Raw genomic sequence first — 19,405 nt, 5'->3', positions numbered from 1 at the left:
CTGCAGAACACTCCAACTCCTCCCACATTACATATACCGAAACCTACCAGTCTCCACCCCCTGATCCCTAAACCCACCCATCTCCACCCCCTAGATGTGGATCCAACCCCGCCCCCTGGATCTTTGCTCTGCAGTGAGGGGCTACTGCTACCCACGACGTCATTGAATACGCTTTGCTTAGGACCCGCCCTGATCCGCCTTGACCAATGAAATATCTCGTTGCTAAGGGACTGTGCACCAATCCATTCACCTTTAGACCTGAAGAAATTGCTAATCGAAACATGCAAGAGGTATGCAAGAGCTTATGTTTTCTGAAAATCTGTTTACGTAGTTGACAGTACTTTTGTTCAGTAAGCTAGCAGTTTCGGTGAGTATTTTTTGTTAAATTTTACAGTGTTGAGTCCCGCAAAATCAGTCGCTTTGCTAATCTCTGAATCATTATTCGGTGAACCGTAGCATTTAGCTTGTACACTGTTAGCGGTTATTAAACCAGTAAGTTATTGTTGACAAACTAAGTTATGTTTTCTTTTACTGCATTGCCAAAGCCTTCCAATATGTTTGTTTTACTGTAGTATATTCTTGGACAGCGAATGTGTAAATTTGATCTATTTTTTAGTTTTTCCTCCAAAGGAAGTTTTGTTTATAACACATGATTGTTTGTAGAATCTATCCCCAATAAATTATATTATTTATTAACAAATAATAATGTTACTGGTTAACTTAATGATTATTTTCTCGTTTTTCTTGACTAGCTGTTCAAAATGGGGGAGCCACAGCAGGTCAGTGCTCTTCCACCGCCTCCGATGCAGTACATCAAGGAGTACACGGATGAAAATGTGCGAAAAGGACTGGCCCCCAAACCCCCTCCTCCTGTTCGAGACAGTTACATGATGTTTGGCAATCAGTTCCAATGCGATGATCTCATTATTCGGCCACTGGAGAGCCAAGGCATCGAGCGCCTTCACCCTATGCAGTTTGACCACAAAAGAGAGCTGAAGAAACTAAATATGTCCATCCTGGTCAACTTTCTGGACCTTCTGGACATCCTCATCAAAAGCCCAGGCAGCATTAAGCGAGAGGAGAAGCTGGAGGACTTGAAACTCCTTTTTGTCCACATACATCACCTTATCAACGAGTACCGTCCCCACCAGGCCAGAGAGACGCTACGGGTCATGATGGAGGTTCAGAAGAGACAGAGGCTGGAGACGGCTGAGCGTTTCCAGAAGCATCTGGAGCGGGTGGTGGAGATGATCCAGGGGTGTCTTGCCTCGCTGCCTGATGATTTGCCACAACCCAGCAGCTCCAGCATGGGAGAGGCTGGTGGCGCGGCGTCAGCTGGAGAATCCAGACTTAAAACTGAGCCTATGGATGTAGATGAGACGGGTGTTAGTTGCATGGTTGCACAAACGGACAAGAATGTGCCCAGTAAGAAGGACAAAGTGTGGGATAAGGATGCTGCAATGTGCAGTATTATTGATGAGATGACTTGAGCTGTCTAAGGATTTTTTTTTTGTCATTATCAGCTCTTCGACTTTGTTACAAAACTTGGAATTGGCTTTGACTACAGATATTTTTACTATTTAACAAGGTTTCCAGATTGCACAGTCGATGAAGTAGAACTATATGTGTAAAATAATAAAGGTCTACTGGTCTTTTCATTTTCATATCTCACTGTATTTTTGTGTTATTTTGTTACATAAAACGGGCACATTGTAAACTATATAAAAAAGCATGTTTGGATGCATAATACCTCCTCATTTGTGTGCGTGTATATAATGAAAAGATAGAGGAATAATTATTATTGTCACATAATACTGTAACATAACTAACCTCTGCTCAAGTGTTTTATGTAAGAATAAGCTTTAGCCTTAATGATTGAGTCAAACTACTGGTAAAGAACCGGTTCCACTGCATTACGAAAGATGATTATATATTAAAATATGTTTTGTCATGTGATGATGTTATGCGATTTAGCCACTCTCAGCGTCACATGCTTATATGATACAGCTTAGTTGGAGAAAATGAAAACTTATAAAACCTTTACTGCACTTACACAATCTTGTGAAAATGCACTTTAGTCTAATGAGTGACAAACATTTGAACCAAATAGTACTTGTATGCTTGGCAAGCAATCACAAAACCTCTATATTTGTAGTGTCATTTTAATAAGCTGTTTCCATGTCCTTGGCTAGTAAATTTAAGTTTTTTTTTTTTGCTGGCCAATATACCACTAAACATTTATACTATAACATATGAAGTTTACTAAGATTTATTTAATTTAGTCTGAAAGGATTTCCTAAAATAAAGTTAGTTTGTGTAAAAGAATAGTATAACTATTTATGTAAACAAATTAGGATTCATGTTTAATTTTATTAATGTAATGGTTTGTGACTATACTGTAGTATTGGATGCTTTTTAAATCTCTAAAGCAAAACTTCTTCCTACAAAAGCTGAAATGCACGAGAGAAACGCAAGAAAGCTGTTCTTTATCAAATCATAATTATTGAACACCCATATATGTCCATGCATTTTGCTTTGAAGGCGTCTGTCATTGAATTAGTGCGAGAGATTCTCTGTTATGAAACGCGGAGTTTGCTGTTTCACAACAGGGTGGAACGCGGAGCGGGGAGCCAATGGGAAGCACCACAACGTGTCACGTGTTTTTATTTATGTAATGTAATGGTGTCAGAAGCGAACCCAGTACAATCTGCGTGCTGCACAAGAAAAAAATGTTGGTCTCGCGAGCGTAAAATCAGAAAAACAGATCCATCGGTTGCGTTTTATTTTGTCCTTGCACTGCGTTGATGGAGTTCGGAGGAGTCGCGTTGATCGGATTGAAGAGGAGTGAAGCAATTCATCATGCACAACAAGGGAAAACGTTATTCTCACAACAAAGACTGAGATATGATTGACAGTGGATAATCATACATATGGAAAGGGAATCCTAAAGCATGCTCTTGGCACAATTTCGCAGGAACTGTCATCGGCCTTTAAAAGCAGTGTTCACGAAATGAGCTTTAAAACTACCCGTGTCGTTTAACTTTTTAATCATGTCACCTTTCATGCTTAAAAATCGAGCTGTTTAACTTGACAAAAGCCATCAGCTGTTCGACTCTGAAGGTGTCCCCGGATGAAAGAGTCGAGCATGGATCTGCTGGAGTGTCCGATCTGTCTGTTCCTCATGAGCGAGCCTGTGACTATGAGCTGCGGTCACTCTTTCTGCAGGAGATGCCTGGGAGCTTTCCTGCCCCCGCGATGCCCCACATGCAAAGACCGACTGAAACAGAGAGATGCGAAAAACATCAAAAACAACGTGTTACTCTTCAGCGTCATTGAGAAATGTTGCCCCGAAGAGACTAAGATGAAATGTCACATTCAAGAGAAACTGAAAACGAGCGAGTTTACAGAAGCTCTGCGTATTGCTGATGAAGGGATCGAGATGGGTAAGGATGCATTGCAAACTCCGTTTACCGGGGGAATTAACCTTATGCAACCACACTGGTGTTTTTATACAACGTTTAGTGTCACGTTTCGGTTATGCAAACTGAAGATGCAGATGCTCGGACTATGGCCGTGGCTCAAAAGGTTAACAAATGAGAATTAATTCGGTCATTTTCTTTCAAAAATGAAAGAAATTGCAACAGAGTAATTTTTTTTAATCACATGTAGTTTTTTTTTTTTTTCAAAAAATGCAGCAAAACCAGCTTAGTCAATATTCCGAACTAATGACTCGTATGAGCCGATTCTTTTGTGTGAATCAAAACATACAGCACGAATCAGAATATCAGAAGAATGCAGGCACGTGCAGAAGGGGGCGTTTGTCATGTATAATACACCAACCAATCATGTTCAAATTTCATTGGACAAGAATGTGAAGTGGTTATTTTCCGTTCTTATTCATAAATCGGTTGAAAATTAAATGGACAGACGAGCTTATTTGTGAAGCGATCTGGATCTGCGGTTTGTCTCATTTTATAAATCAAATTAAATCGCTGAGAAAATATGCTTAATGAAAAAGCACGGCACGAAACCGCGCAATAATGGTAATCAGTATTCAGTTCACTTACGTTTATATATGATGCACCGTTTACTATTTGATGAAACTATTATAGTTAATGAAGCCCAAGTGCCACCTACAGGCCTATTATGTGAAGTGTAGGCTGGCGAAATGGTGACATGAAAGGATTTTATATTATATTACCATTTTTGATAATTATGCAGCATTATGAAAATGTCTTATGCTCATCAAACCTGCATTTATTTGATTAAAAATACAGAAAAAATATTATTACGATTTAAAAGAATGTTTATCTGTTTTAATATACTTTAAAATATAATTTATTTCTGTGATCAAAGCTCATTTTCAGCATCATTACTCCTGTCTTCAGTGCATGATTCCTCAGAAATCATTCTAATATGCTGATTTATTATCAATATTGGAAACAGTTGTGCTGCTTATTTTTTATATATATTTATTTTTTAGTTTTTTTTTTTTTGGAACCCATGATACTTTTTTGGGGTTCACTGATAAATAAAAAATAAAAACAACAGCATTTATTCAAAATAAAGATGTTTTCAAACAATATAAATCTTTACGATAACTGTTTCTATCAATTGCGCAAATCTTTGCTGAATGAAAACTAACTTCTTTCAAAAAAAAATATGATAATAAATCAGAATTGCATAAAATGTATTTTAATTTGATCAAAATGCAGGCTTGATGACCATAAATTACTTCTTTCAAAACTATAAAATAGCAATGTATCCAAACAAATTTTTTTATTTTTTACATTGCCCCTAATTTACATTTGAGCCCCTGCCCCTGAGGAACTCTGCACATCCCTGGAAGAATGATTCTTATAAGCCAGTTCATTTGAATGAAACCAAAACATAACCGAAGCGGCTACTGAATTTTGACTCACTGAACCGCAAGTTACTTATGAGCATCATGTCTGGCTCCAAATAAACCAAAACAAGCCAAAACATGGTTACTGTAGCATGTTGTACTTAAGACTCGCAGGACTTAGTGTTAATGATTGGTTATTCATATGACAAAGTGACACATTATTATTCAACAGGCATACATCATTATCAGTATTTTATGAAAAATAATGTTTGTTTTTCATTTAAATATTTTTATTTAGAGTATAGTTAGGGTCAGTTATTGTGCTACATTTATATCACCTCAAAAAAGTAAACACGTATTTTGGTGCATAATGGCATTTTTGTTTCATAAGTGCACTACGTGACATGGAAGGTGCCTATAGTTAGTACAGTCTAGATAGGGCACTCCCTAGATTTTAACCTTTCTTGTTCTTGCTTCCGCAAACTGTAACCTTTCTTGTTCTTGCTGTACAGGATATGTATAACCCATAATAATAATTGGCTCTTGCCTTTTATAGGACATTTATGACAGCACACTTCATTCTGATAAAGTAGGTCAATGAGTTTGTGAACCTGACACTCACTAATGAAAAAAGTAATGCATTTAATGTAATGGAGAAAGTCCTGAAGTATGATAATTTGAATTACATTTTAACAAGTTTTAACATTTTAACTAAAATATAATATACGTATGAACCATGTCAGTTCATGTAAAAAAAATGCACCAGAGAAATGACGTAATGAATACACTGAATGCATGTTTTGAAGCCTATAAACACAGGTAGGCAGAGATAATGAAAGCCATATGCAGCAGGAGTTTGAAATCTGTTGTTTCTAGAAATATTTGCCCTAGATTGCAGCATTTTAACACAGCGTGGGTTAGTTGAAGACTGTTAGATATTGTCTTTGTGATCCACCTACTCGCACACAAGTGAGCGGAGAGCCGTGGTTTTTGAAAGCAACAGTGATTTCATAATCTCAGGTCTTCTAAAGGGTTAATGAGCAGCACAGAAAGTGGGCTAAAACATTAACACAGAGAAGCCAAGGCTAAATAAGACTATGAAAACACCTCTAGGGCACACATTGGTGAAATAACAAGTCCCCCTAGGACAGGGGTCAGCAAGTAAGTTTGGCATCGGGCCAAAAAAAAAAATTCACCACTAGATTGCGGGCCAGAGCATAGTCAAAGTACAGTATAATTTAAGATATTAATTGATGAAAAATGCAACCAGAATTGTCTGTGACTGACTGTTACAGTGTATTTTGTAACTGGTAGTGAACTGTTACTCTGTGTAAAATCCTGTGATAGTCATTAACAAAAAGCCACATTTGTGTGGTGGTGTCCGAACAGAGTATGTGAGCGGAGTGGAGCGTCAACAATTCCCCCTCCGCGCTCCGAGCATTTAATAATCACTCCGCTCCCGCTCCACTCCGAGCTCACTAGCTGGGTTTCCATCACCCTGTTTTAATGCGCAGTTTGAAGTATTGCATGAGAAACGAGTGATTGAAACGGCAAATTTCGATTACAAATCTCTTAATTTGCAAAAAAAAATTTACGCTTGCGAGGTGGTTTTTGACTTGTGCGAAAAAGGGTTAATGCGAATAAATGGAGATGGAAATGCATTTTGCAAATAACTTCCTCCAAGCGCATCAAAAAAGTCATGTGACTTTGCGCTATGAGACGGGATAACTTGACTAGCAGCGGACTAATCTCGTTCCACAGCATCTGAAATGTTGTTATGGTCGTTCTGAAATGCCTGAGCAAAGTCTGTCATCAAAGTTTCTGTATAATTGTCTTACACGACTGTGTTCCCAAACAGCAGCATTCACCTCCGAAAGCAATGACAGCATTTACAGTGTTTCGTCTGCTCGCTCTGAGGCGCAATTCATTTTTCATATAGCCTATGAAAATTATTATATTCAGTAGCTTATCCTAGTTTTCTATAGGTTATTTAGTGCCAGTTTACCAGGAAGTGACGATTTTGTTCTCTTTGACTCGTTGGATGGAATCGGTGCTCGTTCGCAAATATTTTATGCAATATTCCAATTTTGCGCATAAGTTGAATTCGCAGCTTTGGATGGAAACCCGGCTACTGGTATCAGAAACACCGCTCTGCGTCTTTTTTTTCAGTATGTTTGAAATATCACAGTTCTATGCCCGTTTCCGCCACTGAATAAAAAATAAAAAAAGGTTATTGCGACTTTTTAGCTCACAATTCTGACTTTCTTTTCACAGAATTGTGAGATAAACTCGCAATTGCGAGTTATAAAGTCAGAATTGGGAGTTAAAGTCCAGTTTTGAGGGGGGAAAAAGACTGATATGTTCTCAGTTTATATCTCAGAATTATGACTTTTTAACTTGTAATTGCGAGTTTATATCACACATCAGCTGAAAATATTCAGAAGGAACAAATAAATTCCTTGAGAACTATAGCTTCCCGCTCATGTCCACTACAGTCATGGCCTTCACATTCTTTCTGATTTGAGTGGTCCTTTTCTATCTAGCTAGCTAAATATGTTTAACATGAATTCTTGCTAAATATGCAGTTATATTACGGGTCGTTGGCATGAATTGTACTTGTGATGGTGGTGGAGCGCTCTTGGAGCGAGTGAAAACCATGACACTCCGACTTTTAAAAATCCGCTCCTCGCTCCATTCAAAATCACACCGCTCCACTCCGCTCCCATACTCTGATTGTGAGTAACTGTTGCTGTCATGACAGATCTATTTCAGAACCAGCCGCTATCAAAATAATCTGGCTATATGGGCGCAGGCCAGAAATTATTGCTGGCAGGCCACTGTCGACCACTGCCCTAGGGATATAATCTACACAAAGGAGACATATTGCAAGAAGCACAAATACAGTTGTGGAGAATCGGGTGCAATCAATGTATCCTGTGACGGTTTGAGCTGGTGTAGTTTAATAATATTGTAAGGTTCTTCTCTTGTAGATATAGCATTACTCTTTACAGCAACAGTACCATTTGCCCTTTAGTGAATTACATATCATTTTACAGCCACTGAATTACTGCAATTATCTGTCTGGTAACATAAACCCTACGAGGCAAAACCATGATGTCTGTCAGCTCTTTGAATCCAATTAGAGGCAGTTTCCCATACACTCAGCATTCTGTCGCACATATACTTTTCCTGTTGTGTAACCAAGGATCCTACGACAATCTAGTTTTGTTTGGATAACAACCTGGTTATTTCATCTGTCAGAGTGGACATATGTAAGTGACGTAAATACATTTTCCTCCTCTTTATGCAATAATTCATAGAAATTTTGGATTTCCACTCATTATCAGATCCCTTTGTAGTTGTTTTTGAATAATCTTTTGAATAATCTTATTAGATGGTCATGTAATGCATATAGTCCATTAGTGCCCCCCCCCACTCTTTAGTTGCCTTGGTTCCGGAAGTGTTTTTTTTTCCATTAATTTTTCCTATTTTAAAACGTGTTTGTTAAAGTGTCATATGCCACACTTTTAAAAATATATATTCTAGAAAGGGGTTTTCACAGTTTCACACCATTCCCTTTGCTCCCAAAATACTAGATCATTTTAAAATAGGTTGAAATAATGTGAACCGATGGCTTCAATAAAAGAATATACCATTGATTAACAACCTCGGAGCTCATATCAGGTTTGTCTTTAAAGGTTTATAAGTTATCATTAACAATCAATTGTCATATGGAGAAAATGAATGTATTTTTTTTTACATGGGTAAACCCAACTGTTGCATGCTATTTAAGTTAACTATGCACTAATACACAGTTTTCCACTTTTGTTTATGCACATTTAAAATGCTCAAAACAGATAAAAGTATATGTCTGAAATTAGACTGAGGGCCAGACTGTCCATTTTTTCATATATATCTACAGCCCCTGAAGATGTGAGTCTGAAAGTGTGGCGAGCTGAGGCCTGCATGGGACTCCGTCGCTTTTCTGATGCCCTCCGTGACTTGGATGACCTGTGCTGTGTGAGACCCAACTGGACTGAGGTGAGGACCATCTTTGCTGACTGTGCTGATTATTTGCATATAAGGATGAGACTTTTGTTTAGGAACAGTGTTAACAAAATCAATATCAATTTCACATTTGCATCCAGGGTTATTGCTTTTATTTCCTGTCATTTATTCTGCATACTCACGCCAGATCTCTAAAATGTCTGTGCGTTCTCATGACATGGTGTGGAAATGACTGACAGTTTCGCAACTATGCAATATCTGTTGGTCTGGCCAGAGCACATTGTGGGATTTGACATTATTCTCACTGCAGTAAACTGGCATACACCTTCATTCAATTTATATTTATAATGTTTCAGAATATTTAGTTAAATGCAAATAAATGCTGTTGTTATGAACCTTCTATTTATCAAAGAATTCTGAAAAAAATGTACCACAAAAATGTTTCTTATTGACCTTAGTTTTTTTAATGGTATATATATTGGCACAATAAAACACTGCAGAAAATTTTATGTAAAACAGTAGATTTCCATTTCTACCTGAGAATTTTGCTATTCTGTGTATTAAAAATTTGTGTTTTGTAGGGTTTCTTTCGTAAAGGGAATGTGTTTCTTGAAATGGGCAAACAGACTGAAGCCCTCATCCAGTTTTACCATTGCCTGAAGCAGCATCCCGATTTTGCCCCTGCAAAAAATCAGATTAAGAAGGTGACTTTTTCAGAAATCATGTTTGATGAACAGATCATATACTGCTAAACACTTTTCTGAAGATAGAATAATACCTTATACTATATAATCATTTGGAGTGATTCAGTATCAAGAGAGCATGTTCTGCTTAAAAATATAAATTAATGTTTCAATGATACACTGATTCGTATGCAGATCCTGGAAGCAGAGGGCATGGCTGTACCAGAAGAAGTTCCACGGATCCTGCATGTTGTGTCTGAGTACTTGCAAGATCCCTGTCCTATCACCAGCTCTGTAAGCCCCTCATGTCCAGATGGTCAGCGCTACTCCCACAACAACGCTGAAGGTCAAAGTGATCCCGGGCAGGTGAGACTAATTCTGTCGTGTAATGACACTTTTGAAATGTAACATTGGTAAAGTGAGCAACAAATATCCGACAGAAAGATCTGGTATTATTATTATTGAAATGCTTTTCCAAATATTTGGCAATCATCTCGTATGCTTTTTATCAATTAGGACAAGTTTTTGCTCACTCTCATGCTCTTTCCTGTTCTGTCCTAGACTGCAACTAAAGCGAAGCACGGCACCAGCGGCGAGTGCTGTCTGAGCCTGTGTCAAGCTGTGTCTTTCCTCCCCAAGGCTGAGGATGATGAGGAACTGATGATGAAGAGAGAAGAGAAACAGAACAGAGGTGAAGATATCATAATCACTACTGCAAAACAAATGTAATGCATTAACATTTGAACATGCAACATTTAGGAATAGTTCGAACATTGTTTTAGGATTATAATTCAATAATAATTATTTCACAATTTTAAAAATGTATAGCTCCAGTCCAGAAGTGCGGAAAGGTTGTAGTTTAGTTACTTTGACCTTTTTTTTGTAGCATTTTGTAGGCAACAGATTAAATATAGAATACATGATAATGTATGTAAGTGTTGGTTTCATTAATTTTTATGATACTGGTTTGGCACTTTATTGCATTCACAGTATAGCATTTTAGCTAAACTATATGAACAAAATAACACAGCCTTGAGCACTTTATTGCTTAAGTATAAAATAAGCTAATAATATGTTGTTAGTATATAATCATATTAAACATGATATTCATTTTGATTTTCTAGATTACTTCATTAGTAACAGGTAAACACAATGGCCTATACATTTAGATTATTATTAAATAGTTAATAATAATTATTATTGATAGGCTAAAGCATCCTCACAACCCCACAAAGGATAAGCGGTTTGGAAAATGGATGGATGGATAATTATTATTAATATAACTAGTATTACATTTGACTTCATAATCACGGCTAACTAACTATTACTAACTAACCAAACTATTCTTCATTTTACACCCTCATTAGCATGATTAGACATCAAATCAAAATGACATCTATTCAAGTTTGATTTAGTTTGTTTGATTCTGTAGGTATGTGCAGTGTGGGCAGAGAGTCCTGCCTCAGCGTTCTGACAGTGACTGATTTTGAGTGCCCTCTCTGCATCAGGTCAGTGGAGATTTATATGGCATCCTTCTTCACTGGCATTATTTCCTGCTACTAGACCCTTTCATTTCCTTTAGCTTTGCTATAGTATTTAAATGTTAGATTACAGCAGGCAATTGCTTATTTGAAGACAATACATTTGTAATACTTTAAACCAGTGTAATTCAATATAGGGTAAATAACACTACTTTACTCTTGTTTTGTGGTTCTCTAAATGTATTGCAAAATATTACGGTTATTATCAGTTGAATTTTCCACTGCTGTAGAGGCCTGGATTAGCATCTGCATGATCCTCTTCTTAATGAATAGGTCAGATAACACCAGATGTCTAGCAGTCTCTCAGCTTACTGTACATCACTTACACAAGTTGTGCATAAACAGAATTATTAGTTAATTTTCCACTTCTTATTTTTGCTCCTGTCTTGATGGATGGATTAAAGGTTATTCTATGAGCCGGTGACAACACCCTGTGGACACACCTTCTGCAAAAACTGCATTGAGAGAAGCCTGGACCATAATCTACGCTGTCCACTTTGTAAACAACCACTGCAGGAGGTACTACTAAAACACAGACTCTTACAATGATTACATGTTTCTAACATTTAGAAGCATGTAGAAACATGCCTCAGAGTACATAAAGACCTAGTAGTCTGATCCTTCTAATGCAAGTAAAAAAAAAACCACTGAGCAGATTAAGTCTCACCACATTACTTCCTATTCCAGTATTTTAAGAACAGGAAGTACAACCCCACCGTGCTGCTGCAGGAGATCATGTCCCGCCTCTTCCCCCAGCAGTTGGCAGAAAGGAAACAGGTGCACGAGGCAGAGATGGCAGAGCTCTCAAAGTGAGTGATAACAAAAAACAGTGGTCCTGTCTATACATTAGTATCAACTCACATTCCTACGCTGCTCAACTCCAGTATCTGCAAAGTGATGCGTTTTGCAATGAAATGGGACAAAATGAGATGGTTGAAATGTCTAGTAGTGGTTTTAGCAGTCCAGAAGCTGTTTGAAATGGGGAAAAGCTATGCAAAAGCAGAATTATTTATTAATTGCCCTCTCTAATCTCTAGTTTGACTAAGGACATCCCGATCTTTGTGTGCACGGTGGCGTACCCTGGTATCCCATGTCCGCTGCACATCTTTGAGCCTCGTTACCGTCTGATGATGCGGCGATGTATGGAGACAGGCACCAAAAAGTTTGGCATGTGCAGCTACGAGCATGGAAAAGGGTATACAAATAAAAGATCATGCAGTTAGCATCTATCATAACACCCTTACAGATTTTAAGAAACGTTAAGATGTTATTAATCATATAAATATATATACACATTTGCTTTGAAAAATTTGGGGTTAGTAGTGTATATATGTGTATATGGAATGCCTTTCAAGTGTTTTGATCCCAGAATTCCCTGTCACAGTTTTGCAGATTATGGCTGCATGTTGGATATTTTGGATCTGGAATTGCTTCCTGATGGTCGCTCCTATGTGGAAACAGTGGGAGGAAATCGCTTCCGAGTGCTCAGGAGGGGGCAGAGAGATGGCTACCACACAGCTGATATTGAGTACCTGGAGGACCATAAGGTCAGAGGTTACAGACGGCCCTAACTCAAATCTAAGACTAAGAAAAATGACATTGGAAAAGTCTTGCAGTACAGTGGTATTAATACACATGAAGTATGGAAGATATTCAAAATCTAAACCGTATAACCAGATTATACAACAATTTGCTGCCTGTAATGTCAATCAAATTGTGCACATGGGGCTTTATTACAGAAATATCTGAAATTCAAGAATTCTATTTCATCTGTTTAGTAATCATGATGATTTCAGTTGTTAGTTTAGTCAGATCTTAGTTTAAGATTAAATTTAAGATAAGTTGTTTCTGTAAAACAGCCCTTGATGTAAAGGAAATTGCACTTCTCGCATTAAAGGTTATAGTTCCTGTCATAATAGAGATCTGGCACGTGTTTATCTGAAATGTTTCCTGATGGCACACTTCCATTCAATAATTGACCCTAATGTCTATGTACTTCCAATAAAGACTCAGTATAGTATTCTCCCACGGTAAACTGTGATAACAGCAATCACAACTAATTATATTATAATATAGTGTACTGTATATTACTAACTATAATAAACATTTCAGTATTTTATATTAAAACATAACATTTTAGTAAAGAAGCTTTAAATCCTGTTTGCATAAAGGTGGATCATATTAAGAATTAATTTTGACTCCAGCAATTAAAAACATTTTACAACATTAATGAAATGCTTTAGGCAACAGTGCAGCATTCTTGTGCAGTCTGGTTTTCTGTTACGTTAAAATGCTTTAATCTTCTAGTCAGTTTCCCTATGGTTATGTGTATTAACCACCTAAATAAGGTGTCATGATTAAGCATTTAATGAAAAGCATCTATTAAAGATTCATGAGAGAGAGTTATTACTGCCATCACAAGCCTGTGATGGATTGCTTATAATGACAATAAATACAAAACCTTTTGTTAGTACTGCAAATTTAATATCAAGTAAATACTTAATGTTAATTAGAGTTAATTGCAAGAGTATTCAGCAAACATTAGGAAGAGGAGCTTGTGATTAACTGCCTGTTAGTCAACAAATTCAAGCTCTTTTCAAACCCATCTACATAATGATTACACAAGCAGCATTATTTTATCCTGAAGCTGAAGTAAAACTTGTTTGTCCACCTGACATTTGCATGCATTTGTGTTTAGGTTGAAGGTGCCGAGCTTGAATTACTGCAGCATCACCATGACAGTGTGTATCAGCAGGCGAGAGAGTGGTACCATCGTCTCAACAGCCGCATTCAGGAGCAGATCAGCCGGCAGTACGGAATCATGCCCGAGAAAGAGGACGATATACAGGTCAGAGCCCACAGAATATTGCTTTATTAGCAAAACTACAGATCGTGCATTTTAATAGTTACTCCCTAACGAGAATGAATGTGTTTTTGTGCATTGCAGGCATCTGCTAATGGGCCGGCCTGGTGCTGGTGGCTGCTGTCAGTGCTGCAGTTAGATCCAGCCTATCAGACCACCGTTCTGTCTCTGACTTCCCTGAAGGACAGACTGGGTCATCTACGTATCGTGCTAGAATACTTTTCTCAGAGCTAGGACGGAGACACATTATGTGCCATATATCTGATCACATCACATGCATGCACCACGGAAGACATGAATTTTCTTCTGATTTAAACAGAGCAATTTGTTTGCTCTTGCCGCAAAATTTTCTATTTTTCTGATCATAATCCATAGACAAGATCTTTTGTGCTTGGATAACACATTGGACAGATCTGATATGGGTTTGGTTAAAAATGAAATGACCTGTTTCATTGGCTGTACAACTATTGAATTAGTCATTGAATTAATTCCTACTTCAGTCGAGCAACAAAGAATCAAGGACTCTTTCTACACAGAACAGCTGCTTATTGGTTCACGCTGTTCGCTTCATTAAACATCATCAGAGTGGATGCCAAATGCTACAGCTAGCTTCGTTGACATCCATTTGAGATGTTTCCAGTAGTACTGGGCCCTGGCCAGGATTTGTTTTTAAATGTGTAGCTCACATTTGTGGCCTAGAGGGAAACAGTTGGCCCAAGAGACTGATGACTAAATAGGAGCTCATTGATTATGCATGAATGAAACACTTATGACTACGGCCTCAAAATCTCACAATTCCGGCCGCAAGTTTTAGTAGAATCAGAAATAATTAATATTGTTACATAAATATTGCAAGACTAATGGCACAGAATACACTTCTTTTTCAATGAATGAAAGCTGCTAGCTGTGGTAGTTTTATTTGTAGTATTAAATGTGTTGCAAGCTTGCTGGCATGACAGTAGAGAGGACCGAGGAATGGATTCCCATTCAAAAGTTTGGGGTTAGTAAGATTTTTTTTTAAAGAAATTAATACTTTTATTTAGCAAAGATGCATTATATTGATTTAAAGTGAAAATAAATATTTCAAAATGAAAATTCCGCTTCGCCTTTACAGGAATAAATTACATTTGAAAATGTATCCAAATATAAAAGTTATTTTAAATTTGAATAATATTTTACTGTATTTTTCATTAAATAAATGCAGCCTTTCAGAAACATAAAAAAAAAAAATCTTACATACCCCAAACGTATGAATGGTAGTGTAAAATAATCGTAATCACACAGCAGTTGTGGGTGGTGTTGTCAAGGTTTTAGCTATCTGGTTGATCATTGTAGCTCTCCAAACCTCTTTGTGTCAGTCATATTGGATTACTTCTGTGTGCTTGTGCCTTGATCTGGTTTCAGATATTTGGTGAAGGACTGTGGATTTATGTTCATTATTTTTCCTTTCTTCTGTTCAGTGCCACATTCCGAGGAATGTTAAAACTGCAATGTTACATGTGATGTAACGCTTACATATGCTTGAAACGGACTTTGTTCATACTCGGGTGATTGTGCCATTGTTTTTTTTTTAAATCTCATACATGTCTGGCTCCTCGTGGCTGGAAGTCCGAGGGTTAACATGCACCCACCTGCACTGTTAATTTATTTTTAGGTTTTTCATATTTGATATATTGTGCACTGCTCTGAAGATTACAGTCATTTGCCATATTGAAAACCAGTTACTAACAGGTGGGTGCTTTGCTTTCAACCATGTTTTGAATGTAGTATGCCTAAATTTACTGATTTTAGATTTAGATTTGTCTTATTTGAAGAAGTATAAATTTGGGAACTTTTGCAGGACAGATTGGACACAAAACTGAAATTTAAAGAGGCCTCAGTTATGTTCCACTTCACACTTCATCACAGCTTTAAATGATCACACCTCCATGGTCAAAGTCATGCTGAGCCACACAATTTTCATGATTGCATGACCGCAATGGAGTGATTCAGAGACAAATATTAATGAAAGGGATTCAAATCAGAATAGGTTTGCTTTAGTAACTTAAGACTTTACTGATTGATGCATCTGATGTGTTGTTACATGTCTAAGGTGCACTCTTGACGTCTAATACCTTCCATCCTCAGGATACAGGGCTTGAAAAATCACTTACAAATACTGTTGCTTCATCTGTCTGTAGTTTCTCAGCATTGTGGTGAGCCTGCATGTCAAATTCTCACCCTTCTGGTTTATTCGTATGTGAAAGTGGCAGATCCTGTGGTGTTGCTTTGGGATAGTAAAAGTGCAATTTACAGTGACTTTATTCTCACATATAGTCTCATAAAAAAGCAGAAGGATGCTACTATAGCCCTCAAATCAAATGTCTTGTGTAAGTAAAAAGACTTTGATTAAATTTAATCAAATCAGAATCACTAATCAAGATTATATCCTCTTGTTTTGTAAAATTGCTTGAAAAGCAATCATTTCCATTCAATGGCAAATGATGCTTGTTCATTTATTTCAAATGATCAGTGGACTCTGATGCAAAGTTTTTTATTCTTTCTTTTTTTGTCACTAATTCTTTTTAATGTCATATATTGATGTGTTTGGAATTAAAGAATATTTTAAAATTTGTTTTCCCTGGTGTAATCTAGGGACCTGTATCAGTAATTTTTCTTTTGAGAGATTTGTCTTTAACTCTTAATGAGTTATGAGATACACGTTATACAATAAATGTAATATAGAAATAAATCATTCAAAATATCATTGCTTTGCACTGGAACTAGCAAAAATCAATCAGACTACAACAAAAACATTAATAATCAAAGCGTTGTATCGCTAGTTTGTAGTACCATGCAACCACTAGATGGCGGCATACAATCACAAAATGATGTATTAGCGCTTATCAGCATCTTCCATTTCTTGAAAAGGTAAAGACGCTAACTGTGTTTTTCCCCTCCAAGCAGACTGGTCTAAAAGAGTTTTTATTTTAATTTTTTGAAAAGTTATGGCATTAAAATAAAGGTGGAAAAAACTAGTGACACTGACAGTGCTCTTTGTTCACTGAATATAGGCCTACGTGGTGTTGGAGATGTCATTAACATAAATTTGTCGATTTTAGTTTTTGCTTTTTTTTCATAATTTTGCAATTAGTTTTGCCATAATTAAACTAATTATGCAAGTCGAAAAGTGCGATCAAATTTTTCCATTAAATGATCACATTGTTGCTCGACGAATGTTCAAAATAGAATAACATACTCATGGTTTCCTAAATAAGCCTATCTTCAAACATATTGTGCATTATTAGGCTTTAGTACAGTAAAATATTACAGCACCTTAAATCCACCCATTTTACAGGAATTCGCCGCAGATTACACAACAGGTTCTAGTTGGTCACGCAAATTTGTCTGATGTGACCACATCAACAGTATGTAAATAACGTCGAAGCGACTTTAAGTGTATTTTATGTGACTATTTTGATAGGGAGCTCTGGATCTGAAAACGTCCTTGTGATGTAGCTCAATGCTAACATCAAAGCCCTAACAGACAGGCAGGAGACAAGTAACGTTACGGTAAGATAAATTGATCCATCACCCAGATGCAACTATGCCTATGGCTTTTCGAGTAGGTTGTCAGACATTTTTTTGTACTTAATAAGTCATTACAAAGGACCTGCTGCTGGCGCTATGCTCAAATGTGTGTGCGTTTGCGGGTAACCTGCATAGGACATCCTCGTGCTGATGAAATCTACATGGTGTGTTGAGTAGACAGATGAAGTGGTGTGTCAAAACGGTGGCAATTAATTTGGGATGAAATCAATGTAATTTCCACACTGCCAGTCAGAGATGGAGGGTGTTGAGGAGATGATGCAGGGCAGCGGGGTTTACGCCCGTCACCGCATGTCAAACAAATGCCCCGTGTTGCCATGGAAACCGTCGCCTAGGTAAGAGGCAGAATAAAACTTTTAAGTAGCTAGTTAATTGAAAATAAACTTTTCAAGTGCACGCACGCGCAAAATCTTTTGTTTGTTTACAGTCTGCGAGCCGCGGTGTCAAATGCAAATACCTCAGAGAGATAAATGGCGAATGTATGAGACGATACCGAATATGTCTCCCTCTCTTGGTTCTCTTTGTAGGGATTATGGAGCGTCTGAGGGGTGGCGGAGCTGGGACTGATAAAGAAGCCTTGTTTCACACCAACCTAATCCCCCTGTGTCAATACACAGATAAAGCTTCAAATGGCGTGTGCAAAAGAGTAAAGGTAAACATATCAGAGCCTTGGTACTTCAAGTCTCCGGGTGCGTTTGGTAATATGACAAACGCAGGCAGCGCGTCTCCCTCCGCAGAGGCTGAGATTAGGGAGAGGCAGCTGGCTTTATCCCCTCGCTGAGGTGGCAAGAGAGGAGACAATCTAAAACCTCGCTGTGAAGAGCTAATGCATTTGATAAAAGCAAAACAAAACAAAAAGTTATTGAAGAAACACGGTTTAATATTAAACTAATCGCGTAATGACATTGGATGTCTGCCTGGAATACTTGATCCTGATTGGTCATTAAATGGCTATATATCTTTGTTTAATGATGACTAAATTGTAGGCTAAATTTCTATGTAACATTTTTACTCAAAACTGACTCGAGACCTTAGCATATGAGATGTAATATTCCGATTTATTCAGGGCTATAAGATGTGGGGACTTGAGCAATCCAGTAGCACAGCATTTTAAAGAATATTCACATTCAATTTGTGAGTTTTTTTTTTCTTTACTTTGGTATTGAACAAGTCCATTCAGTAGGTCAGGGAGGTAATATTGCTGTGAAACGTAAATCTAGGGAGACTTTTTGGATTTTTACTTTTAGACATTATTTCCCTGAGGTTTCAATCAAGAAATTGATTATGGTATGTTTTACTGATCCTCTTTTTTTTTTATTTTTATTATTTAAACTTGTTTGGAAGCCACTCCCCTAATTGGCAGAGTGACACCTGTTGCTGATTACAAGAATGTTTAAAGCATGGTTTGGTACTGCTGTTCTTGATGTCGATGAAGGCCTTGATATTGGCCAAAACGTTGTTTTAACCAATAAAGTTTTGATCTCTACAAGAGTGAGTGCTGCACCTTTTCTAACTGACATGGCTTTTTGATTTTTGGTTGCACCTCCTCTTTCGTTGGTAGAGCACCTCTTTTCAGTAATATTTGGATATTCTGATTTATGAAAAGTTTATTTACTCCAGTGCACAACATATAAAAGCAAAGTAGTTTTATCAGATAAAATAGTAATATAATAATCAATAATACATGTTTATACCCTAAATATTTTCACGTAATCATTACTTAGTATTTTAAGTTATAATGTCACTAATACGCAATACTAATGCATTTAAATTAACTAAATTTATTTCTAATTTATATGAACTATTTTCTATTTTAATATAGGCTATTTAAATGTATTTTATAATTTTTTTTAATGGAAAAGCTGATTTTTCAGCA

At 37.1% G+C, this 19,405-nt stretch overlaps 2 protein-coding genes across 3 annotated transcripts; both read left to right on the top strand.

The window, feature by feature from the left end:
* The first annotated feature begins 125 nt into the window (after positions 1 to 125).
* Positions 126 to 1,955, top strand: med7 (mediator complex subunit 7). Of its 2 annotated transcripts, none has more exons than XM_079438783.1 (2): positions 126 to 290; positions 753 to 1,955. In XM_079438783.1, exons 1-2 carry the CDS (start codon positions 207 to 209, stop codon positions 1,488 to 1,490), a joined length of 822 nt encoding a protein of 273 aa, XP_079294909.1. In that variant the 5' UTR covers positions 126 to 206; the 3' UTR covers positions 1,491 to 1,955. The 2 variants fall into 2 exon arrangements, with proteins under 2 accessions (XP_079294909.1, XP_079294910.1); XM_079438784.1 differs by having other exon boundaries at positions 245 to 367.
* A 714-nt stretch (positions 1,956 to 2,669) lies between these two features.
* lonrf4 (LON peptidase N-terminal domain and ring finger 4) lies at positions 2,670 to 16,686 on the top strand. Its single transcript, XM_079438894.1, has 12 exons — positions 2,670 to 3,443; positions 8,769 to 8,887; positions 9,436 to 9,558; positions 9,733 to 9,903; positions 10,099 to 10,228; positions 10,970 to 11,045; positions 11,483 to 11,597; positions 11,766 to 11,887; positions 12,115 to 12,273; positions 12,463 to 12,625; positions 13,777 to 13,926; positions 14,026 to 16,686. The coding sequence occupies exons 1-12, from the start codon at positions 3,131 to 3,133 to the stop codon at positions 14,173 to 14,175; spliced, it is 1,791 nt and encodes a 596-aa protein (XP_079295020.1). The 5' UTR covers positions 2,670 to 3,130; the 3' UTR covers positions 14,176 to 16,686.
* The last annotated feature ends 2,719 nt before the right edge of the window (positions 16,687 to 19,405 follow it).

This window comes from Barbus barbus, assembly GCF_936440315.1.
Source record: "Barbus barbus genome assembly, chromosome: 17".
In the NCBI taxonomy this organism is placed as follows: Eukaryota; Metazoa; Chordata; class Actinopteri; order Cypriniformes; family Cyprinidae; genus Barbus; species Barbus barbus.
This window is presented reverse-complemented; position numbering and strand designations above follow the sequence as displayed.

What these genes read in the sequence shown, in the direction of transcription:
- lonrf4 (XM_079438894.1), top strand. Translation starts at nt 3,131, where the DNA reads ATGAAAGAGTCGAGCATGGATCTGCTGGAGTGTCCGATCTGTCTGTTC. An exon ending in TGATGAAGGGATCGAGATGG is followed by an intron (nt 3,444 to 8,768) that starts GTAAGGATGCAT and finishes ATATATCTACAG; the next exon opens with CCCCTGAAGATGTGAGTCTG. An exon ending in CAAAAAATCAGATTAAGAAG is followed by an intron (nt 9,559 to 9,732) that starts GTGACTTTTTCA and finishes ATTCGTATGCAG; the next exon opens with ATCCTGGAAGCAGAGGGCAT.
- med7 (XM_079438783.1), top strand. Translation starts at nt 207, where the DNA reads ATGAAATATCTCGTTGCTAAGGGACTGTGCACCAATCCATTCACCTTT. An exon ending in CTAATCGAAACATGCAAGAG is followed by an intron (nt 291 to 752) that starts GTATGCAAGAGC and finishes TTTCTTGACTAG; the next exon opens with CTGTTCAAAATGGGGGAGCC.